The 20,975-nt window shown below is 42.8% G+C and overlaps 1 protein-coding gene across 4 annotated transcripts in view; it reads left to right on the top strand.

Moving 5' to 3' along the window:
- Positions 1-20,975, top strand: part of LOC116937330 (ubiquitin carboxyl-terminal hydrolase 2-like) — a 56,788-nt gene that overhangs the window by 16,237 nt on the left and 19,576 nt on the right. For 2 of the 4 annotated variants that reach the window (XM_032944393.2, XM_032944390.2), the window contains exons 3-9: positions 6,910-6,960; positions 9,206-9,329; positions 10,212-10,323; positions 14,011-14,124; positions 14,775-14,839; positions 15,293-15,396; positions 17,712-17,789. In XM_032944393.2, the coding sequence (XP_032800284.1) occupies positions 6,910-6,960; positions 9,206-9,329; positions 10,212-10,323; positions 14,011-14,124; positions 14,775-14,839; positions 15,293-15,396; positions 17,712-17,789 (648 nt within the window). The remainder of the gene's footprint in view (positions 1-6,909; positions 6,961-9,205; positions 9,330-10,211; positions 10,324-14,010; positions 14,125-14,774; positions 14,840-15,292; positions 15,397-17,711; positions 17,790-20,975) is intronic. The other 2 variants (XM_032944391.2, XM_032944392.2) reach the window with 2 other exon arrangements.

The raw sequence follows: 20,975 nt of genomic DNA on the forward strand, positions 1-20,975 counted from the left end.
AAGCCGTCGAACAGTTGTGAGTCCTATATGGGCAATTCAGTGTAAATCTTAAGGCCGAGTGATAGATGGAATCAAGCTTCTTCAGTACAGTACTTGGGGCTGATTTATACACGATGTCACAGTAGTCAAGTAGTGGCAGTATGGTAGCTTTTATCAATTCCAAACGGAACATTGGGGGGAAGCAGTGCTTGTGTCGATACAGAAAACCATTTTTATTTTTGTCTTTTTACCAATATAATCAATGTGATCTTCAAAATTCAGTTTTGAATCCAGGCTGACCCCAAGATACTTATAGATCTTGACTTGCTCTATTTGATAATTATTTAAGGAATGTAATTGGGGAAAAATAACTTCCTGCTTTAGTCCTGGTGAGAAGCATAGCACCTTGGTTTTGGAGGTATTCAGGACTAGCTTCATCAGGCGACAGTTTGTAAATGTTGTGACTTGCCTCTCCAACACACTGGTGTGCTGTACTAGTGACGAATTGGCATGTTCTGTTTACGTGACAACCCTTACTAGTTGGCTGTGTCAGGTGGTGGCGGGTTTTAACGACACATTTATATATTTACGCGATCTAACCCAAAAACCTCTATTATGGATGATATTGGTCACGAAAGCCTACGTGTTAAACTAAAGGCACTTCCCCCAACAGTCTGTGTACGCTAGATGGGGGACCTTTTTGCTTAGAATTACATGGTACTTATTTATATAATTTGCCCCATAAATCTATGAGGCTAAATGAGGATCATTTTCTCAGCATTTCTCTTTGTATAAGCGTATGAGTGTGCGTGAGTGCCTGTGTCTTTGTGTTTAGGGGAGCAGTGGCGCAATGGTTAGCTCACTGCACTATATCCCCGGCGACCCGAGCTCGATTCCCGCTCACGGCCAACACCAGTGACGATTATCTGAATCGGTCCTGGGCCTCCCCTAAGTCGACTCAGCCTCAAACGAGTACCTGGTGCGATGTGTAAACACCGCCACTCGGGAGACAAAGACGGCCAAGCGTGGTGCTGTTCACCCACCCCCTCGTGTGTCGTGCTGGCCTTTATAGGTGCTCCCTAACAGCACTTGCCCCAACAGTCTATTCAGACTATAGGGGGAGATCTTTGTGCTTGTGTAAAAGTGCCTGAGTATACACTTGTGCAGGCGTGTGTGTGTGCTTTGTGTGTGTCAAAGTTTGTGGTGTTTCACACTCAGCAACGATCCCAGCAACCTGGCTTCAACAATTAGGGTGGTTAGAATGCAAACAAAAAACATACTCTGATAATATATGCATTGTCTTTTAAACTGATTGGTCCACACCAGAGAGCGCTTTCGTTTGAGCCTAGTCTCATAACGGTGTTAGACCAGAGGATGCCAAAAGGTTAATGCAGACATGATTCCTTGTTAAAGGTTTCAGTTTGGTGTTATAACATCTTAACACCTGTTTGTTGCCAGAAAAAAGGGGAAAACCTATTCTCATATTTTGGTACTGGCAAAGAAGGTCCCATGATTGATGAAATGAGGGTGATTGTTGTCAAGTGGCCTATAGCAATACAAGTCTTAAGCAAACACGTGTACTGTGTACCTGTCGTATTGTGATATACTCTATATACACAATGCTATAAATACACATGAAAATATAACTACCAAAATATCCAAAACTGTTTTCCAATTGAGTCATCTGAATGAAACGGTATGATTTACTGTTTTATAAAGATACCTGTTGAGAATCACGAGTATTAGAAATGAGTGACCGTAAAAACACATTAATCGCAGCCTTAAGTACTCTGCAAACCTACTGGCTACCTTCAGAGATTTGTTCATGAAGCCATCCATATAAACACAGACACAACTTCAACTGCGAATATGGGTACAAACTGAGCAATCATTGGAAGGACGTTATTAACCAGGTAAAGTCTTAACTGACTGTGATGTTTCCATCCTACCCGCCTATGTCAGCTGTTATTTCTGACTCTGTCTCTCTCTTATGCCTCTCTCTTAGATCTCTCATGCTCACATGTCCTTTGCATTGCACTCTCATGCCTTTGGATTGCAATCTCATGCTCACATGTCCTTTGGATTGCACTCTCATGCTCACATGTCTTTTGGATTGCACTCTCATGCCTTTGGATTGCACCCCTCTTCGTTCTTACATTAACATGCTAATCTCTCACATTAACATAGCCACTTCCGTGCCCTCGTCGAGGAGGCCGCTCTCCATTCTTACATTTACATACTAATTTCTCACACTTCTTTATGACCCTTGGGCTACAACCTTTTAAAATAGTCTTCCTCAGCAGCAGACCATGCTTTCCCACCTGATGACGGACGCTTGTGTTGCGCCCAAAAAGTCGTGATTTATTTTATTTTATACCTATGTGACTTTTCCGAAAGAACCAAAGAGTATGGATTCCTGCAGTCACGAAAGCTTCAAATCAAGATTTACACAACATGAACAGAGGCCGCACGGTGGCACTGTGGTTATAGCACTTCATGTGTTGGAGGTCAGCTCTACAAGTGGATAATATGTAACTTGCCCATATTTGTCTCTCCACATAGAAAATGTAAATATAAAAAATTCTGGTATTAGGTTATTTTTTTTTTCGCACAAATCAGTATGTTATTACACTCACGATAATCTTTGTTTAGCAATTAATTCACGTTCAATTCCAAACTTTTTAATCGCAGAGAAATTTGGTGATATTGCATTGGCAGCGATGCACAAGCACTAATAACAAAAACTATACATTTATCAATCCTATACAACTTAGGCCTTCAATGTATTTTTTAAAGAATAAACATTTTAAGCAGGGGTCCTTCTTTATAGCACTAGAGCTTCCAAAGGAGATTGAGTGAATAATGGTTGGGGACTGCACTATGCACAATTGGCCCAGTAATATGGTAGATCACAAACGTTCGGCTGATTGGTCAAGATATGGTTTTGTCCCTTTGACTCTACATGTCCGCAATAGTAAATGCTTCTCGTTTAAAGCATATCCCAGCATGCTCGGGATGGCACAGCTGCTTCACAATGCCAAATGTGTATGGACTGGCGCAGCCAACGCTCGGTCCTAGCTCTGAGTTCTGCTGAATCGGGAAAATGTGAAACTAGATGCAGAACCTTCTTGCCCCGGCACAAAGCCTGCGCTGGAAACCAGTGCCCGCCGTGTGTCCCAGGGACCATAATTAACGCAGCGGTGCTTCAACTGGCTTTTGTTTTTTACTGTTATTTCTATTTGCGTCTTTGTGCTCGGCAGTGACGTAGGAAGGGGGCAAAGGTCCCACTCCACGGGTTGTAAATAGATCACGTTATAAAAGACGACTGAAGGAGAAGTGGGGAGAGAGGGCACTGAGAGAGAGAGGGGACTGGAGCTTGGCGAGGGGGGACGGGGAGAGGCGTTTGGGCAGCCAGCCACTCGTACTGTTTGTATGAAAATATAAACCAGTTTGTTTAACACGTAGGCTTTTGCGACCAATATTATTCATAATAAAGGTTTTTGGGTTAGATCGCGTTATTTATGTGTCGTAACCCTCCACCACCCGACACGGCCAATCAGCATTGCCCTTCTGGCGAATTGCCCGATGATGCTGGATGTAATTACCAGCGAAACGTCGTACTCAAACTGTAAATGTTGTGGATTCACTCTTCAATACACCGGTGGGCTAAAGTAGTGAACTATTTGTCTTTTGTCAATGTGACACTTTTTTGCTGATTGGCCGTGTCGGGTGGTGGAGGGTTACGACACATAAATAACGCGATCTAACCCAAAAACCTTTATTATGAAGAAACCAGTTTATTTTATTTGTTAATTTTTTTTTTACTGGTAAGTTGCTTGAGATTAAACATGTTGTTTGCAAGGGTGTTTCCAGCGTCAATTTATGCATACTCAGCAAACATATTAAATGTGGTACAGTCATTTTGACCATAGCATTTACAAAAATAAACTCTCGGTAAGTATTTGTAAAGTTGAGAACATTCCTGCGGAGGGAGCTGGTAGGAACGTTGGGTTGCTCGGTTAATGGCCAGGGTCAACGGCGGCGTGGTGTATTCCGCAAATATGCTCGACTGTGAGGGCGGACTTGGCGGCTTACAATGTAGAGATTGAGAGCAGCCGCATACTCCAAACGCATGTTGTTGATTCTCCACGTGGAGGGGAAAATGTCGTGAAGATGGCCGGACGTGGTTGGTGGCCACCCACTCCCTCGTGTGTGCCGTGGCCGCCTTCCCCACCCAGCCCCTCCCTCCCCACCCAGCCCCACCCCTCCCATTTTTGGATGCACGACGGACGGACACAATAATCCCCTGTGGGCTGGTGGAACCAGGAGGTTCCTACCAGTAGTATAATTTAATCCATCCATCCTCAATACACAAACCGATGTATCTTTGACCAAAATACCATGAATGTACCGACAATGCATGATTAGAATAAATAGTTCTCGTTTAGTTTGTTTAATGTGTGAGACCAGGATAAATATTTTTTCCAGATTGAGTCACCAAAATTACAAAAACAATAAAGTAAAAACAAAGTACAATAGACTTTCTGGGAAAACGAGCTGTTGTAGGCTTGCCCTGCGAGTTAGCCTGGAGATGGTGATACAGAAATTGATTCACTCTGTCTGTACAGAGCTTTCCTGTATATGTATGGTTTATCTTGGAACTTCAAAGATTAGACCCAGGGAATTGGTAGAAAAAATTCAATACAGGACCATTCTGAAAAAAGAGTCTGAAAGTTAATTGAGGCTTTGGAAAATACCATTGTAATTACGAAGTATTATTATTAGTTACACTAAGGACCAGTGGCCAGTTGCATTAAACAGCTGCTGTATTTTTCTCTCTTAACATCTACAGTTATGAATTCCAAACTAAGGAAACATTCTACTTGCGTTCTCCATGCAGCCAGCTGCAGGGCCTCATGTGCAAGGGCTGTGACCTGTGATATGTGGTTGACCGTTTTCCGACTCCCAGCTAACACTGGCTACGCCATGTAAAAATAAATAACGTTCTTCCAGTTTTCACCCGATTTGTTAAAATATTTGTTTTTCTTTTCCAGCCAGGTTGTTGGGAATGTTAATTAATTTACATTATTATCAAGCTGTATTTTTTGCTAAATACATCTTTAAATTGTGCTTTTGATGTCTAGGCATACAGCTAAATCATTGATCTCTGTGCGGTCCCTTTGTGAACCTTATTCTGATGGCCTCTTCAGCGTCTGCCATACAAAAACTGGATGATACAGTTATACAAAACATACACACAGTTGAGCAAGACTGAATTTAGCACAAAACTATTTTATTCATGAAATAAATAAGCAAAAAATATGCCTCCACATATACTTCCATGTAAAAAAATGAAGGTTTTCGTGACATCGTATAATCCACACAGCCTTCTGTGAGTGCATACTTAAGTGGAGGTGTAATGCTTGCTTATTTGTTTTTTTTACTTTTGTTCTCCACAATAAAAATTGCGATTTTTATTTTAAGATGGAGTTTTACTATATAATTATTTATGACCAGTAGGTATGCAGCAATACTATGCAATTTGAATGCTTTTCTTTTGCATTGTTTTTACTCATTTAACCTAAGTGTACCATTGAATGTCGAAGTGATTTCCTGCTTAAATGAGCATTGAGGCAGTGCTCATCTCCTTGTTTACAGGCCTGAATCAGTGGTGGAAATTCCACATTCCTATGGTGGAGGCAGTCTATCCATAGCACAACCACTGTTGACTTCCCAACAAATTTGGTATTTATTTTACCGGTGCCAGGGCAAAGCCCTCCTGCAATAATCACCCAAAATCAATGTTGATGTTTCTGTACCTTTTTTTCATGAATGGTTTAAAGAGTAATTTGTCCGATCCAATGTTTATTTCCAGGAAATGTATTGAATTTACTTCTAATTTTAATTCAGGCACTTTTTTCAATTCTGTAATTCAGGTATTATTCCCTGAATTATATTTGTTGCATTGATGTATTTTGCATTGTTATACTTTAGGCTGCGATGCATGTGTTTTTTCAGAAACTAATTTCTTATACTCGTGATTCTGTTGACTTACCCATTAAGTGGTACTCGTTTCATTGACCCCAGAGGCAATAATCACGGCTTAAGTCAATCCCCAATCAGGATTTTAACTCCCAATCTCTGATTGCGAGCCGCTCACTTCAACGCTCAATCACCTGGCCGAAACAGTAATCAGATGTTACATACACAGTTTGATGCACGTTATCTTGACATCGTTGCACTTTTGGTATTGTTTTGTCAGGCGACGTAGCCATTGTTTTTTTATTTTCACAACTGGAATTTTACCAAATTCAATGAAAAGGCAATTTTTATGTAACGAAAAAGATAATCAGACTGCATATTTTCATATCTGTTATTCCACTTTAAAAAAGTATTGTTTACACATCTCATCAGCTTGCGCAGCATTCTAGGAATAACATTTTCAGCGCCATCAGTTTAATACAAGTAAACTCTGAACCAGTTTCGACATGTAGTGTCAAACCAGCAGATAGTTTTTTGTGTGATTGTTTATTTGCGCAGTCGTTTACTGATGTTCTCCATTGCTACGGGGTTAATAAAATAGATACCAATTTGTGGGAACTTAACAGTGGGAATTGAAGATTAGTTAACCTGCTTACCAACATAGGAACGTGGAACTTCCACCACTGCATCAGGGCTTCTGACAAAGATGAGCACCGTGCAATGCTCGTTTGAGCAGAGAAACCGTTTGGCCCCAAGGTGTGCTTAGCAAATGTGCCGATATCACTGCCATCACCAGCAATCAGGCAAACCACTAGGGCAGCTGATCGGCCGATTCAGCACCATGTGTCCCATTGACTTTATTGTTTAATTTGTCTGTGTTGTTTTTATGTAGGTTCGGTTTCTAATGTAAATTTCTCTTTCCTTCATCCTACCTGTGTGGCCTTACAGGCCACCAAGTCAGTGAAGGGCCTGGTCGGACTGCGGAACTTAGGAAACACGGTAAATGGCTAAACCCACCAGCTACAGCCTGACAGTCCCCACAGCCTAGTTACTGCTAAATACCACACAACCCTTAGCAGGCACAACAGTAGGGGGTGACAGTTACTTGTGTTACCCAATTACTTACTTTGCGGTGTCATTTTTATAATTTGGATTGAGACGCCAGGTCACAATTGGCCACTTATATTTCGATTTAAAGCTTTCGTGACTGCAGGGATTCATCTTCTTGGTTCTTTTGGTAAAGTCACGTAGAATGGAAATAAAATAATACAAATAATAATAACAAAATAAAATTCTCACGACGTTTCGGCCAAAACACAAGTAGCCTTCCTGAGGTGAAGAAACAGAACTGTCAGGAAGACAGCGCTTGAGTGAACACTGCCAAGCTTGGAAGCGTCTTTTAAGCTGGGTAGGAGGAACAGAGCGTCTTGACAAAAGAGTTTACATATTAACAGTAGCTGTGTTAATGTGTTGGATTAGCAGGATGTTAAAGTCAGAAATTAGCATGTAACTGGGGGATTAGCATGATGTTGGTGTGAGGGATTAGCACCACGGAGAGCGACGAGCTTTGTTCAGACGGACGAGTCCATCTATGTTCGGAACGGAGGAGGGGGGAGAGGAGTTTACATATCAACAGTAGCTGTGTTAATGTGTTGGATTAGCAGGATGTTAAAGTCAGAAATTAGCATGTCGCTGTCTGTGGTGCTAATCCCTCACACCAACATCATGCTAATCCCCCAGTTGTATGCTAATTTCTGACTTTAACAGCCTGCTAATCCAACACATTAACACAGCTACTGTTGATATGTAAACTCCTCTCCCCCCTCCTCCGTTCCGAACATAGATGGACTCGTCCATTTGAACAAAGCTCGTCGCTCTCCGTGGTGCTAATCCCTCACACCAACATCATGCTAATCCCCCAGTTACATGCTAATTTCTGACTTTAACATCCTACTAATCCAACACATTAACACAGCTACTGTTGATATGTAAACTCCTTTGTCAAGGCGCTCTGTTCCTCCCACCCAGCTTAAAAGATGCTTCCAAACTTGGCAGTGTTCACTCAAGCACTGTCTTCACGACAGTTCTGTTTCTTCTTCTGAAGAAGGCTACTTGTGTTGTGGCGGAAACGTCGTGAGAATTTTATTTTGATATTATTTGTATTATTTTATTTCCATTCTACGTGACTTTACCGAAAGAACAAAGAAGATGAATTGGCCACTTGTTCGCGTGATGTCTTGGGATCTTTAACATCCACCATAAATATATTTTATAATAATATATATGACAGTATACTCTCTGGTTCTTTCGGTAAAGTCACGTAGATAGAAAAAAAATAGAACACGACGTTTCGGTCGCAACACAAGCGTCCGTCATCAGGTGAGAAAGAATGATCTGTTGTGGCTTTATATAGGCACGGGAGGGGGGGGGGGAAGTGGGAGGGGTTTTGTAGAGTAACTTAAAGCTGTCGTGGCTGCAGGAGTTCAAGGGGGGAGGGTTTGTGGCGTGCAGGGACGCGTGGGGGCTGGAGAAATTATGTCAGTCCCCACCCATCCCTGAAATTATGTCAGCCTCCACCCATCCCTGCACACCACAAACCCCCCCCCCCCCCCCCCCCCCCCCCGTGAACTCCTGCAGCCACGAAAGCTTTAAGTTACTCTACAAAACCCCTCCCACTCCCCCCTGTGCCTATGTAAAGCCATAACAGCAGATCATTCTTTCTCACCTGATGACGGACGCTTGTGTTGCGACTGAAACGTCGTGTTCTATATTTTTTCTATCTACGTGACTTTACCGAAAGAACCAGAGAGTATGGATTCCTGCAGTCACGAAGACTTAAAATATATGGGAGTATTAGCCAGAGCAGCCAGCCCAAATCAAACCATGAACCTCTGCAACATCCGGCAAATGCATGACTGCTGGGCCATGTCCCCACCTAAGATGCTCGCTGATGTCGGATAGCCTCGAACACATAGAGTAAGAGCCGTTTGTGTTTCGAGTTGGGTCTCCAGAAATGATGGTGGGTGGCAAGTGGACATTAAGATCGCCGCCTGTTCCCCTGTCCTGATGAGTCCTAAGGTGGATCTGCACCCTTGCTCACAACTGTCCCAGTGTTGTTGAGTGTCCAAAGCAGGAGGTTCTTTTCTTAGCTGGCATTTTCTTGCCACGTTTTGTTAGTGCGGGATTCCGTCTGAGCGATGCGGTCGGCTGAGTGTGGCTCTGCGTGTCTGTACTGTGTGTGCAGTGCTTCCTCAACTCTGTGATCCAGTGCCTGAGCAACAGTAATGATCTGCGTGACTACTGCCTCAAGGGGGACTTCAAACAAGAGCTCAACATGGGCAGCAGGATGAAGGGCGCTCTCATGGAGGGTATGGCAAGTGCCCCCCTTGCAGTTTCTGCGTTTACACAGGCATCACTGTTCATCATTATTCACTACTGGAAGAAGGCCTCCCTGTGCGTCACCTTCAAGTTAAAATGTATTTTATTTCACCGGACATGAACTCAAGAGACCAGTGTAGTCTGTTATACAAGAATGACCTGGGTCACCAACATGACAAACGCAATAACATAAACAAACATTTTTGTACTTGTTTTTGTTGTACTTAAAGTGTTTCTGTACATGCTTTGAGCTGAACGCTCCCTATATTAAGTGTATGTGATTGTTAACAATGCTTGGGCCTTAAGATCCACCTTCCTCATTTGTTGAGCTGCTATTTGTACAGTTTGGGCTCCCTCCCGATACATATTGCTGCTTTTTGGCACAATTAAGAGCAGATATGTAATTGAGTCATGGTGAATATCAGCATTGGTAATTACGTACTTAGTAAAGAGAGCACCTTATTACATGTATGATTCACACAAGGTTAAGTTCATGTGGGACTTGCAAATCCAGTGTTAGGAGACCCTTCCTTACATGGACACTGTCAAGGGTGCACAATGTTTAACTGAGTGTGACCAAGTAATCTTCGTGCATGACATTGGGAGTACCTCTGAAAGGCATTGTGTGATGGAGAGATGTGCGACAGATAGATATAAGTGAACATGTTTTTTTATTGAGCAAGATTTTTTATCAGAGCTTCGGAAATTAAACAATGGCAGGGAATTCCAAAGTGGAGCAGTGCGAGGGAAAAAAAGCAGAAGAACAAGTCTTTTGACATGCAGTGCGGTGATTGGGTGAGTGGTGGGTGAGTGAGTGACTAAATGAGCGAAAGTGTGTGTGTCTGCTCTGTGTGCTTGCTGCACATGAGCAGAGTTTGCCCGGCTGCTGCAGGCGCTCTGGAGCAGCACGGGCTCAGAGACGGTCAGTCCCCAAGCCTTCAAAACGCAGATTCAGAAGTACGCGCCCCGCTTCATGGGCTACAAGTGAGTGACCAGCAGGTGGCCGCGTCACGCGGAGGAATCACATGGTTTCAGAGCACCGAGCCAGCAATGCTGATATCCTGGGTGTGATTTATTCACAGTTTTAGTCAGCTGTGGTTATACTGATTCATCAATAAATACATATAAATAGGTGACGATTTACAAAATGGCCCTTCATATTTGTAATAGACCCTACTTTTTGAAGAATGGCCAATGCCCAAAAGGTTGATTTCATATAGAAGCACCTTTGCCCAAATCAGTGCCTAAGTACCTATATTTTTTCCTTTAAAGCCAGTTTTTTTTACAAGCATGTTGAGTTTTGTTAACTTTGCTTGTGCACGGCTGTCAATGCAGTATCACCAAATAAAGTGGTTGTACTGCCTTCTCATTACTAGGGAACTGGTGATCCCAGCTCAGTCAACATGGACTGTATATATATAAAAAAACAACCCTGATGTTAAATTTTGATTTAAAGCTTTCGTGACTGCAGGGATTCATTTCTTGTTTCTTTTGGTAAAGTCATGTAGAAGGGAAACATTAAAATAATAAAAATATAAAACAATAAAATTATCACGACGTTTCGACTGCAACAGAAGCAATCATCATCAGGTGTGAAAACTACAGCAAGAAAATTTGAAAAAAGTGGCGTTTTTTTTTAAACGTTAGCACCACGGAGAGCGATTTGGCAGTTATTCAGATGGACGAGTCCATCTGTTCATAATAAAGGTAAATGTGGATTCACTCTTCAACACACCGGTGGGCTAAAGTAGTGAATTATTTGTCTTTTGTCAACGTGACACTTTTTTGCTGATTGGCCGTGTCGGGTGGTGGAGGGTTACGACACATTTATAAATAAACGCGATCTAACCCAAAAACCTTTATTATGAATAATATTGGTCGCGAAAGCCTACGTGTTAAACTGAGTCCATCTATGTTCGGAAAAGAGGAGGGGGGAGACGAAAATAATGGATGTGGTCTGAAAGCCACCGTAAGCGTGAACAATCAATTAAAGACTGAAATGGATTATAACATCTTTCCAATGATTGCTAAGCCAGAATCCATCTTCTCAGTTGAAATTGTCTCTGTGTTTGTATATGTGGATAGCCTCATGAACGAATCTCTCATGGTAGCCAGAAGGCTTGCAGAGAACCTCTGTCTTGGAGAAGTCAATATCATGTGAGCCTACTGAATTATAACAGTGATCTGCCACGGCCGAGGTGTTGGTCCCTACCGTGTTTTAGGTCTGCTTTGTGTTCACGGATGCGGTCCGAGACATGTCGTTTGGTTTTCTCCAATGTAACTACTACCACTACTACCACAGAGGCAACTTAGTTTGTAGACGCCAGGGTACTGTATGTAAGAATATGAACCCTTATGTTAGTGTTTACCCTAATTTGCTTATTCCAGGTCTGAGAATTAAACATGTTGGATTTATTTATCTGTGACTAAAGCCTTTTGCTGGGCAGGTAAATGTTTGCCCCTAATGTGGATGAAGTAGCTTTTGAAATTACTTGAGAAAGTATTTATATGACACGAGCGGGAAGTACCCGGCGTTGCCCGGGCGAAAAAGACACACACACATCAACTTACACACAGACATCGACCCACACACATACAAACACATCGACTTACACACACACACATATGGACTCACGCACAGACATTGACTTTACACACACACATGGACTTAAACACACACATCGACTCACACACATACATAGACTCACCCACGATGCCGAGCACGAAGACCGACGACCAAAGAGACGTAGCACGGCGGGTTGATTCCAGACGACAGCCGCGATTACTCTTGGGCCAGTCCTCTTATGCTGCCAAGCGTGGCCTTGTTCCGCCTCCGGCCACGCCCTCTTCTGGATCTCTCCAGAAGGGTCTGGAGACAGCATCACGTGTTCCTCAAACCCCCTTTGGGCCCCCTTGCTACCCCGTGCCGGTCACGTGCCCTCTCGGGTTCACCCAGACGGTCAAGTTCTCACGTGCCCTCTCTCTGCCTAGTCAACGGGACCATGCCCTCTAGGGCCCATTTCCCTGACATACCTACGACGGTGCTAGAGGCACAAGACGCACAGTTACAGGCTTGTGACCATAGATGGCGCACACGCTATAGTGACTCTATTTACGTCTCGACACATCTAACCGAATTCATCCGGACTCTACTCGAGAACCAACGATTCTTCGGAGAACTGAATGGAAAACAAAGGTGCTGGTACTGACAGAGAAATGGTCTTCCACAAAGCAGTGTGCTTGCACCATTACTTTCAATCTACCCAGACACCAGATGTTTCATATACGTGAGCGACCGCTGCGTGACAGGCCAATGCAAGGACTTTCATCACCTCTCAAAATTACCCTGAAGGCAACTTTAACTAACCTTAGTTTAGATTGTTTATTTTTATTTGTGACACGGATGATCCCGTTTATCCAATTTCCCGGCTATTTTATTAAGGAGATCCGTGGTGCGTGAGCACAGCAACAACACAAACGTCAGTATTGTAGAGAATGAGTACAGGGTCCTTCAGGAATATTTAACAACAAACATATTAGGTATTTACCTCTAGAAGTAACATAAACACACACATCGAAAATGACAGTGCAGCATACGACGAGGAAAACCAACTCTGAGCCAACTTGTTGAAGACCCAAGTGTGCGCCTTCTAAGAGAAAGGGACGTGAAGCGGGAACTCACGATCTCATGGTTTAAACTGGCCCACTGCTAACATCCCGTCTGCCTTGGTTTAATACTCAACTAATCTCTGACATACAAGGCACATGTTGAGAAAACCAGGGCGAAGGTAAACTCACAATGTCACATCATCCAGAAAATGGTCATCGCTAAATGGGGAGCATATGCATCTACACTCATGTCAATGGTGGTGGCTCTCTGCTGCTCAGCAGCGGAGTATGTGTGCCCTGCATGGTAGAGGTCCGTACGTTTAATAAAGATCAGCCTGGTGTTTGAATGCTGCAGAAGTATTGCTGGTTTTCTCAAGCCAACCAATGTAGACAGCCTTTACTTTTTGGCTGACATCACACACCTGGACAATCAGAAGAATGGTCGCTAGCTGGGCACAATGGTTGCACCAGGCCACGGACCCAGCATATACCTGCTGCCAGTCTACTGAAATCACGTCAGAGTTTTACCACCACCATGGCACCTCAGCTCATTGCGAAGAATACAGGGCTACAACTGTAAAATGCACGACCATGAGCAGAATCAGCACCTGGACCAGGACCAAAACACAAACTGCATCCGCGGTGAAGAGCAAACAATGGCTTCAGCTGCTCCAGTGTTGTCTGTTAAGAGGAGTGATGCACAGTTGATGATTTCAGCATCAATACCAACTGAGCGCTGGCCTGTGCCCACAAATGGTCATCATTGATTAAAGTTGTTATGATGGACACGAAATTATTAATTTAATCAATTATGATTTTGATAGTGGTAATAGTGTTGATTATGATGACTATCAAAATCCCGATTGCTTTCAAGAGTGCAACCATAGCTCGCTCTAGACATGTTGCTCATTATGAGCATGGTGACCGTTACCATCATCATCGCCATAAGAAGCATTTTCACGCAGTGACACGTCCAGGGCGAACGCAGTCTACTCCTCGGCTGTGGTCAAAGCGCGTGACATAGCCGGGTGTTCCTTGTGCCCCTCCCCGCCCCCACCACAGCCAGCAGGATGCACAGGAGTTCCTGCGCTTCCTGCTCGATGGGCTGCACGGGGAGGTGAACCGCGTGCTGAGCCGACCCCGCCAGCCCATCAGCGATGACCTTGACTCATACAGGTAAACTTCGCTCTCTCGGCACCATGACCTCGAGGAGTCACACAGCTTTACACAGCAACTCTCAACAACACTGCCACGTGCGCCACAACAACACAGCCACGTGCAACAACTCTGAACAACACCGCCACATGCACCATAACAACACAGCCACGCACAACAACTCTCAACAACACCGCCACATGCGCCACAACAACACAGCTACGTGCAACAACTCAAACAAAACCGCCACGTTCGTCACAACAACACAGTCACGCGCAGCAACTCTCAACAACACTGCCATGCGCAGCAACTCTCAACAACACTGCCACGTGCGCCACAAAAACACAGTCACGTGCGCCACAACAACACAGTCATGCGCAGCAACTCTCAGCAACACTGCCACTTGCGCCACAACAACAGTCGCGTGCAACAACTCTCAACAACCCTGCCACGTGCGGCATAACAACACAGTCTCGTGCAACAACTCTCAACAATACCGCCATGTGCGCCACACCAACACAGTCATGCGCAACACCTCTAACACAGCCATACGGAACATCGCCACACTCAACACTGCCACCAACCCTTGCTTCAAATGCACTGGATTTTTGGTGTGTGCCACTATCCTGGCAGTCTGATCCTGACCGTGTTTCCCTGTTCTCCCACCACAGTGATGATGAGAAGGCAAAGAGGATGTGGAAAAGGTACCTAGAGAAAGAGAACAGCAAGATTGTAGGTGAGCGTAGGATGGATGGGGTTTAATCTGCATCTTTACACCACAAATAATTTGCAACTATCACATTATAGACTGTGGAGAAGAAGTGTAACAATTCACTCCTCAGGAAATTATATTGTCACGATCTGCCAAGGTGGCTCAGCAGTAGACCGTGTGGCTCACAATCGGAAGGTTGGTAGTTTAAATCCTGAATGGGAGTGGATTCAGCACATCATCCCTCTGGGACCAGCAAAATGAATACCATTGTGTGGGACAGTCAATAATGGTTGTCCTATGGATTGACTCGTCTTCATAGAATATGGAATTTTCACCACTGGCTCGGCCGTAAAAAGGAAATGAGTGCCAATGCCACAATGCTCACATGAGCAGGAAATAATTTTGACTTAACTACAAGAATCATTAAGTGATTCAAGCGTTGCTTGGCATTTTCTCTTGCTGCCTTCTGCTTCACAGACTTGTTCGTGGGGCAACTAAAGAGCTCGCTCAAGTGCAGCACTTGCGACTTCTGCTCGACGACTTTTGACCCCTTTTGGGACCTCTCGCTACCCATCTCGCAGGTCAGTGAGTAGTAGTGGAAAACGAATACAGTAAAACCTTGGATTGCAAGTAACTTGGTCTGCGAGTGTTTTTCAAGACGATCAATTTTTTGTTAATAAATGTTAACTTGATAAACGAGCGAGATCTTGCAATACGAGTAGTACGTATACGCTTTGTCGAGCGTCACGTGATCATAACTGAGCCGATGGTTCTTTTCTCTCTCGCTGCAGGATTGTGGGTAATCGTCTCCCATACTCGGTCTCAATCAGCGTGCCTCACTCGTATAGTCAACATCCGTGCGAGCGTATGCTGTTTACTATAGTGTTGTGACCACGTGTGTGTGCGTAAAGCATGTTTTTGGGCCAAATGTAGTGACTGTTCTTTAGTAACTGTACTGCAACAATGGCCCCCATGAAATCCTCAAAAGGAGGCAAAAGCAAGTGTCATTGGATAGGTTCCTTGTTAAAGTCGCACAAAAAAGAAAAAGATTCCAGTGAGCCAACAGATGGCCGTGATTCCGTTAGTGACAGTGAAAGTCGTCCTTCACAATAACCCTCCTCCTCTCTCTCGTCTCCCTCACACCAGCCACAATTAAATTTAATTAATAATTTGTATTACTTTAGGTATTTTGTATTAATCATTTTTACATGAATATTTTTGGGTTGTGGAACGAATCATCTGAGTTTCCATTATTTCTTATGGGGAAACTCGCTTTGATATATGAGTGCTTTGGATTACAAATACGTTTCCGGAACGAATTATGCTCGCAATTCAAGGTTTTTACTGTATATACGCTGTTTATAGGCTGTGTCACAAGCTGTTAGAAGCTTTGTTAATGAAAAAAAAGGAATACATTTTTTTGTCAACATTACTCTAGTAATATCATTGCGGCATGTGACCTCACTTCCTTACTCTGTAACAACGTCATTGCACAAGAGTTTCAAATTTGCATCACACAGCCACCGTACACACAACCTTGTTACATATGGCATCTATGTGTTTAGACTGTTTGTTTTTCAGCTGAAATTTCCATTTAAAAGGGAGGATAAATGTATTTTTTCATTAAATAATTTCTGAGCACAGGCAAAAAAAGCACCCATCAAAATTGTAGTGGATGAGGCAACACGTGTTTTGAATGAAGCACGTTTATAATAAGAGTGCGGGACAATAAATGATGGGAGGGAATTTCAAGGAGCAGTGCGAGGGAAGTAGCATTAAAAAAAGGGGCGCCATGGTGGCGAGATGTTAACTACCTCACAAGGTATACATAAGGTCGTGGGATCGATCCCGACCCTGAAGTCTGTATATTTGGAGTGTACATGTTCTCGTTGTTGTTGCGTGGATTTTTCTCCGGGTCCTCCGGTTTTTCGCTCCACATTTAGAAACGTGTTTAGAGTATTTGGCTGGTATAAATTTCCACATGATAAGACAATTCATTGGGGGTATCCTTTGTGGCCCGGTCGCTTCTGAAAATGAGCTATATAGCTGTGTGGGCCTTGACCTAGTAAAATAAAAAGTTTATAGTTTTATTTTAGTTTACAAGTGTTGTTACTTGCGGTGTGGTGGTTGAATATGGATGAGGTAAAACGGTTTGGTCTTTTAGACCGATTTCTCAACATGAGTCGAGGAATCAATGAGTGAAGTTCTCGGGCAAAGTAACTATGGAAATAGTGACATAAGAGTGATAAGGAGGTGAGTGATTGGAGTGAATTGGTGAATGCTGGATGATCAACCACCCAAGCTGCTTTATTCTGAATTATTTCTGGTGCAGTGAGGTAAGAACCAGGTGATCCACCTCAGATATGACAACAGTATCTAACTGAGGCACAATGTGTGCTTTGTTTCGTAGTAATAATTGTTTAGAGTTAACGAAGACATTGGCATGGAAAAAAGACTATACTTCTTCGATGCCTCCTTAGCCAGATTATGAATATAGCCATCACGTGAGAGGACAGATGAGATTGTTATGTTGAGCAGATTCATGGTTTTGCTATTGATAAGAATAATAATTTCATTTTATATAGCGTCATTCATGTAATTGCATCCCACAACGCAGCACATCAATTACCCAGTTCCGTACAAAAAATACGAAAATAAAACCCCACCACTTCGAAAAAATAAATGAATACTTAATTAACGAGAAAAAAAAATGCACGTAACAAGAAAAAATAATCACAGAGAAAATAAGTTTATAAATCTATTCAGTCTCGTTAAAAGTGGTATTGTTCAAGTGATATTGAGATTGCAAATCAGGCTGTGGTAGATGCCTTTTGGGGCTGCCCCTTCCCCCCCATGTGCTCTCGTCTGCCCTGATCTGTTCCCTGCTTGCCCACAGAAGTCATACGATTGCTCCCTCGTCGACTGCATACGGCTCTTCACCAAGGAGGAGGTCCTGGATGGAGACGAAAGACCGGTGAGTGGTAATGAAATCATTCACCTGCAGTGCTCTCACATACTGGCTGCTTGTGTATTGCAGATACAGTTGACTATAAAAAAAACATCCATGAATCGTAAAACTCATAGATTAAAAGAGATGGGTGTATGTATGTATGTTGAACTTCTTTCGCACCATACGTAGCCAACCATGCTAATCGGAGGTGCGGGTGTATAATGCCTACTAAATTTCATTGCACACCACAAATTCTCGCTGCAGACTTTGAAGTTTTTCACAAAATAGATTGATTCTTCCCACTATTGCATAAACTGGTGAGTGTTAGGCGAGTGGTAGATTCTGACAAAGCTAAGGTGTAATGTGAGTGTCATGACACCCCATCAATATAACGGGCTGCCCACGAACGTAATCTAGATGTAGGTACAGTGAGGGAAAAAAGTATTTGATCCCCTGCTGATTTTGTACTTTTGCCCACTGACAAAGAAATGATCAGTCTATAATTTTAATGGTAGGATTATTTGAACACTGAGAGACAGAATAACAACAAAGAAATCCAGAAAAACGCATGTCAAAAATGTTATAAATTGATTTGCATTTTAATGAGGGAAATAAGTATTTGACCCCTCTGCAAAACATGACTTAGTACTTGGTGGCAAAACCCTTGTTGGCAATCACAGAGGTCAGACGTTCCTTGTAGTTGGCCACCAGGTTTGCACACATCTCAGGAGGGATTTTGTCGCACTCCTCTTTGCAGATCTTCTGCAAGTCAGTAAGGTTTCGAGGCTGACGTTTGGCAACTCGAACCTTCAGCTCCCTTCACAGATTTTCTATGGGATTAAAGTCTGGAGACTGGCTAGGCCACTCCAGGACCTTAATGTGCTTCTTCTTGAGCCACTCTTTTGTTGCTTTGGCCGTGTGTTGAACTCGATACTTTAGACAGGACTCTCCTACAAGCTCATTTAACGTTAACACAAAAAATGTTACCTTCTGATTGGAACCATGTAGACAACATGACTGCTTCTTCTGCCGATGCACTTTCAGTCAAATACAAAGCTAACCTGATTTCTAAATTCAACCACCTATCGAAGAAGAGCCCAGTCCCACATATAACAAAACTAGACGTTAACAAAATCGTCATTAATCAGAGTAACACCCCGATTTCGGACAATCTGAAAACAGTACGTGGCTAGAGGGCTAAATTTTGCTGTCACCCTGAAACATATTCCTGTAGATGATATCATCTCTCAAGTCGATGTAGCCCTCAAAGGCATAGGACACATCCAAGCAGACGTTGCGAGAGCTGAAATAGCCACTATTCTTAAGAATGCTAAGAAACCCATTAGCAACATCAGCAAAAATGAACGCTCTGAACTCGCGAATTTAAAAAACAGAAGTTATATAGTCATCCTCTCAGCCGACAAAGGCAACGCTACTGTAATTATGGATAAAGATTCGTACAACAACAAAATCCAGAACCTACTCAACGATGGAAGTTACTAAAAAATAAAAAATGACCCTACTAATAGCCTAACTATAAAAACCAACAAGATCATCACAATAAATTTCGATTTAAAGCTTTCATGACTGCAATGATTCATCTTCTTTGGTTCTTTCGGTAAAGTCACGTAGAATGATAATAAAATAATAAATTGATAAAATAAAATAACACAATAATATTCTCACGACGTTTCGGCCACAACACAAGCGGCCTTCATCAGGTGAAGGGGGCGAGACTGTCTGGTAGGACAGCGCTGGAGTGAAAGAGCCACGTTCAGATACGGCCTTTAAGCTGTGTGAGAGGAACAAAGCGCCTTGACAAAGGAATTAGCATATAATTTAGCATTGAAATGGCTGAATGATTAGCTTGTGACTGGTCACAGAAATAGCTATGTTAAAAGTTAAAGCATACACACCCGCAGAGGCACCCATTGTTAAAGGGATTAGCATAGAATTTAGCATTGAAATAGCTAAGTTAAGGTATACACATCTTGACAATGGAATTAGCATAGAATTTAGCATTGAGATAGCTATCTCAATGCTTAGCTATTTCAATGCTAAATTCTATGCTAAACCATCACACTACCATATATAGCAGGCGTTACTAAAAAGATCTCCATTATTCTAAACAAACACAAGATCCTGGTCCGGTTCAATACAGTACACAAAATCCATGACCTGATCCCATCCGTGAAGGATGTCATTCCTGACTTACAGTACCCCGGGGTTTACAAATTGAGCTGCACTTGTGGTGATTGCTATATCGGGGAGACGAAGCGACATGTCCTTGACTGAATTCGCGAGCACAAATCAGATTTGAAACACGGCAGAACGAATTCTTCTGCCGTGGCTGACCACTGTTACAACGCTGTGGTTGATCACGATATAGTGTTCTCCGATACCAAGGTCCTTTGCAAACCTATAGGTTATCATCAGAGATTTGTCCACGAGGCAATTCAGATTTACAAACACAGACACAATTTCAACCGAGAAGATGGTTTCAAATTAAGCAATCATTGGAAAGATGTTCTAAATCATACCAAACATTCAACTAATTTTCAATGGTACAGTATATTTATCCAAGTAGTGATATACCAAACTTTCACAGCAGCTTATTTCCCTTCAAAACAACGTTTGTAAATTCCCCCCCCCCCCCCCCCCCCCGTGTTAGGTGCTCTATCAGCACTTTATGCTAATTCCTTTGTCAAAGCATTTGGTTTCCTCCCACACAGCTTAAAGGATGCGACCTGGCTTGACTTTCTTAATTCCAACACAGTCTTCGTGACAGCACGGTCCCTTCACCTGATGAAGGCCACTAGTGTTGTGGCCGAAACGTCGTGATTTTTGTTGTTTTATTTTTTACCTACGTGACTTTACCGAATAGAACCAAAGAGTATGAATCTGATTGATTGATTGCTTCTGTGGACAGGTGTCTTCTATACAGGTAACGAGCTCAGATTAGGAGCACTCCCTTTAAGAGTGTGCTCATAATCTCAGCTCGTTACCTGTATAAAAGACACCTTGTGAGCCAGAAATCTTTCTGATTGAGAGGGGGTCAAATACTTATTTCCCTCATTAAAATGCAAATAAATTTATAACATTTTTGACATGCGTTTTTCTGGGTTTTTCTTGTTATTCTGTCTCTCACTATTCAAATAAACCCACCATTAAAATTATAGACTGATCATTTATTTGTCAGTGGGCAAACGT

Source organism: Petromyzon marinus, chromosome 32 (genome assembly GCF_048934315.1).
Source record: "Petromyzon marinus isolate PM22_M1 ecotype Great Lakes invasive population chromosome 32, UKy_Petmar_22M1.pri1.0, whole genome shotgun sequence".
Taxonomy (NCBI): domain Eukaryota; kingdom Metazoa; phylum Chordata; class Hyperoartia; order Petromyzontiformes; family Petromyzontidae; genus Petromyzon; species Petromyzon marinus.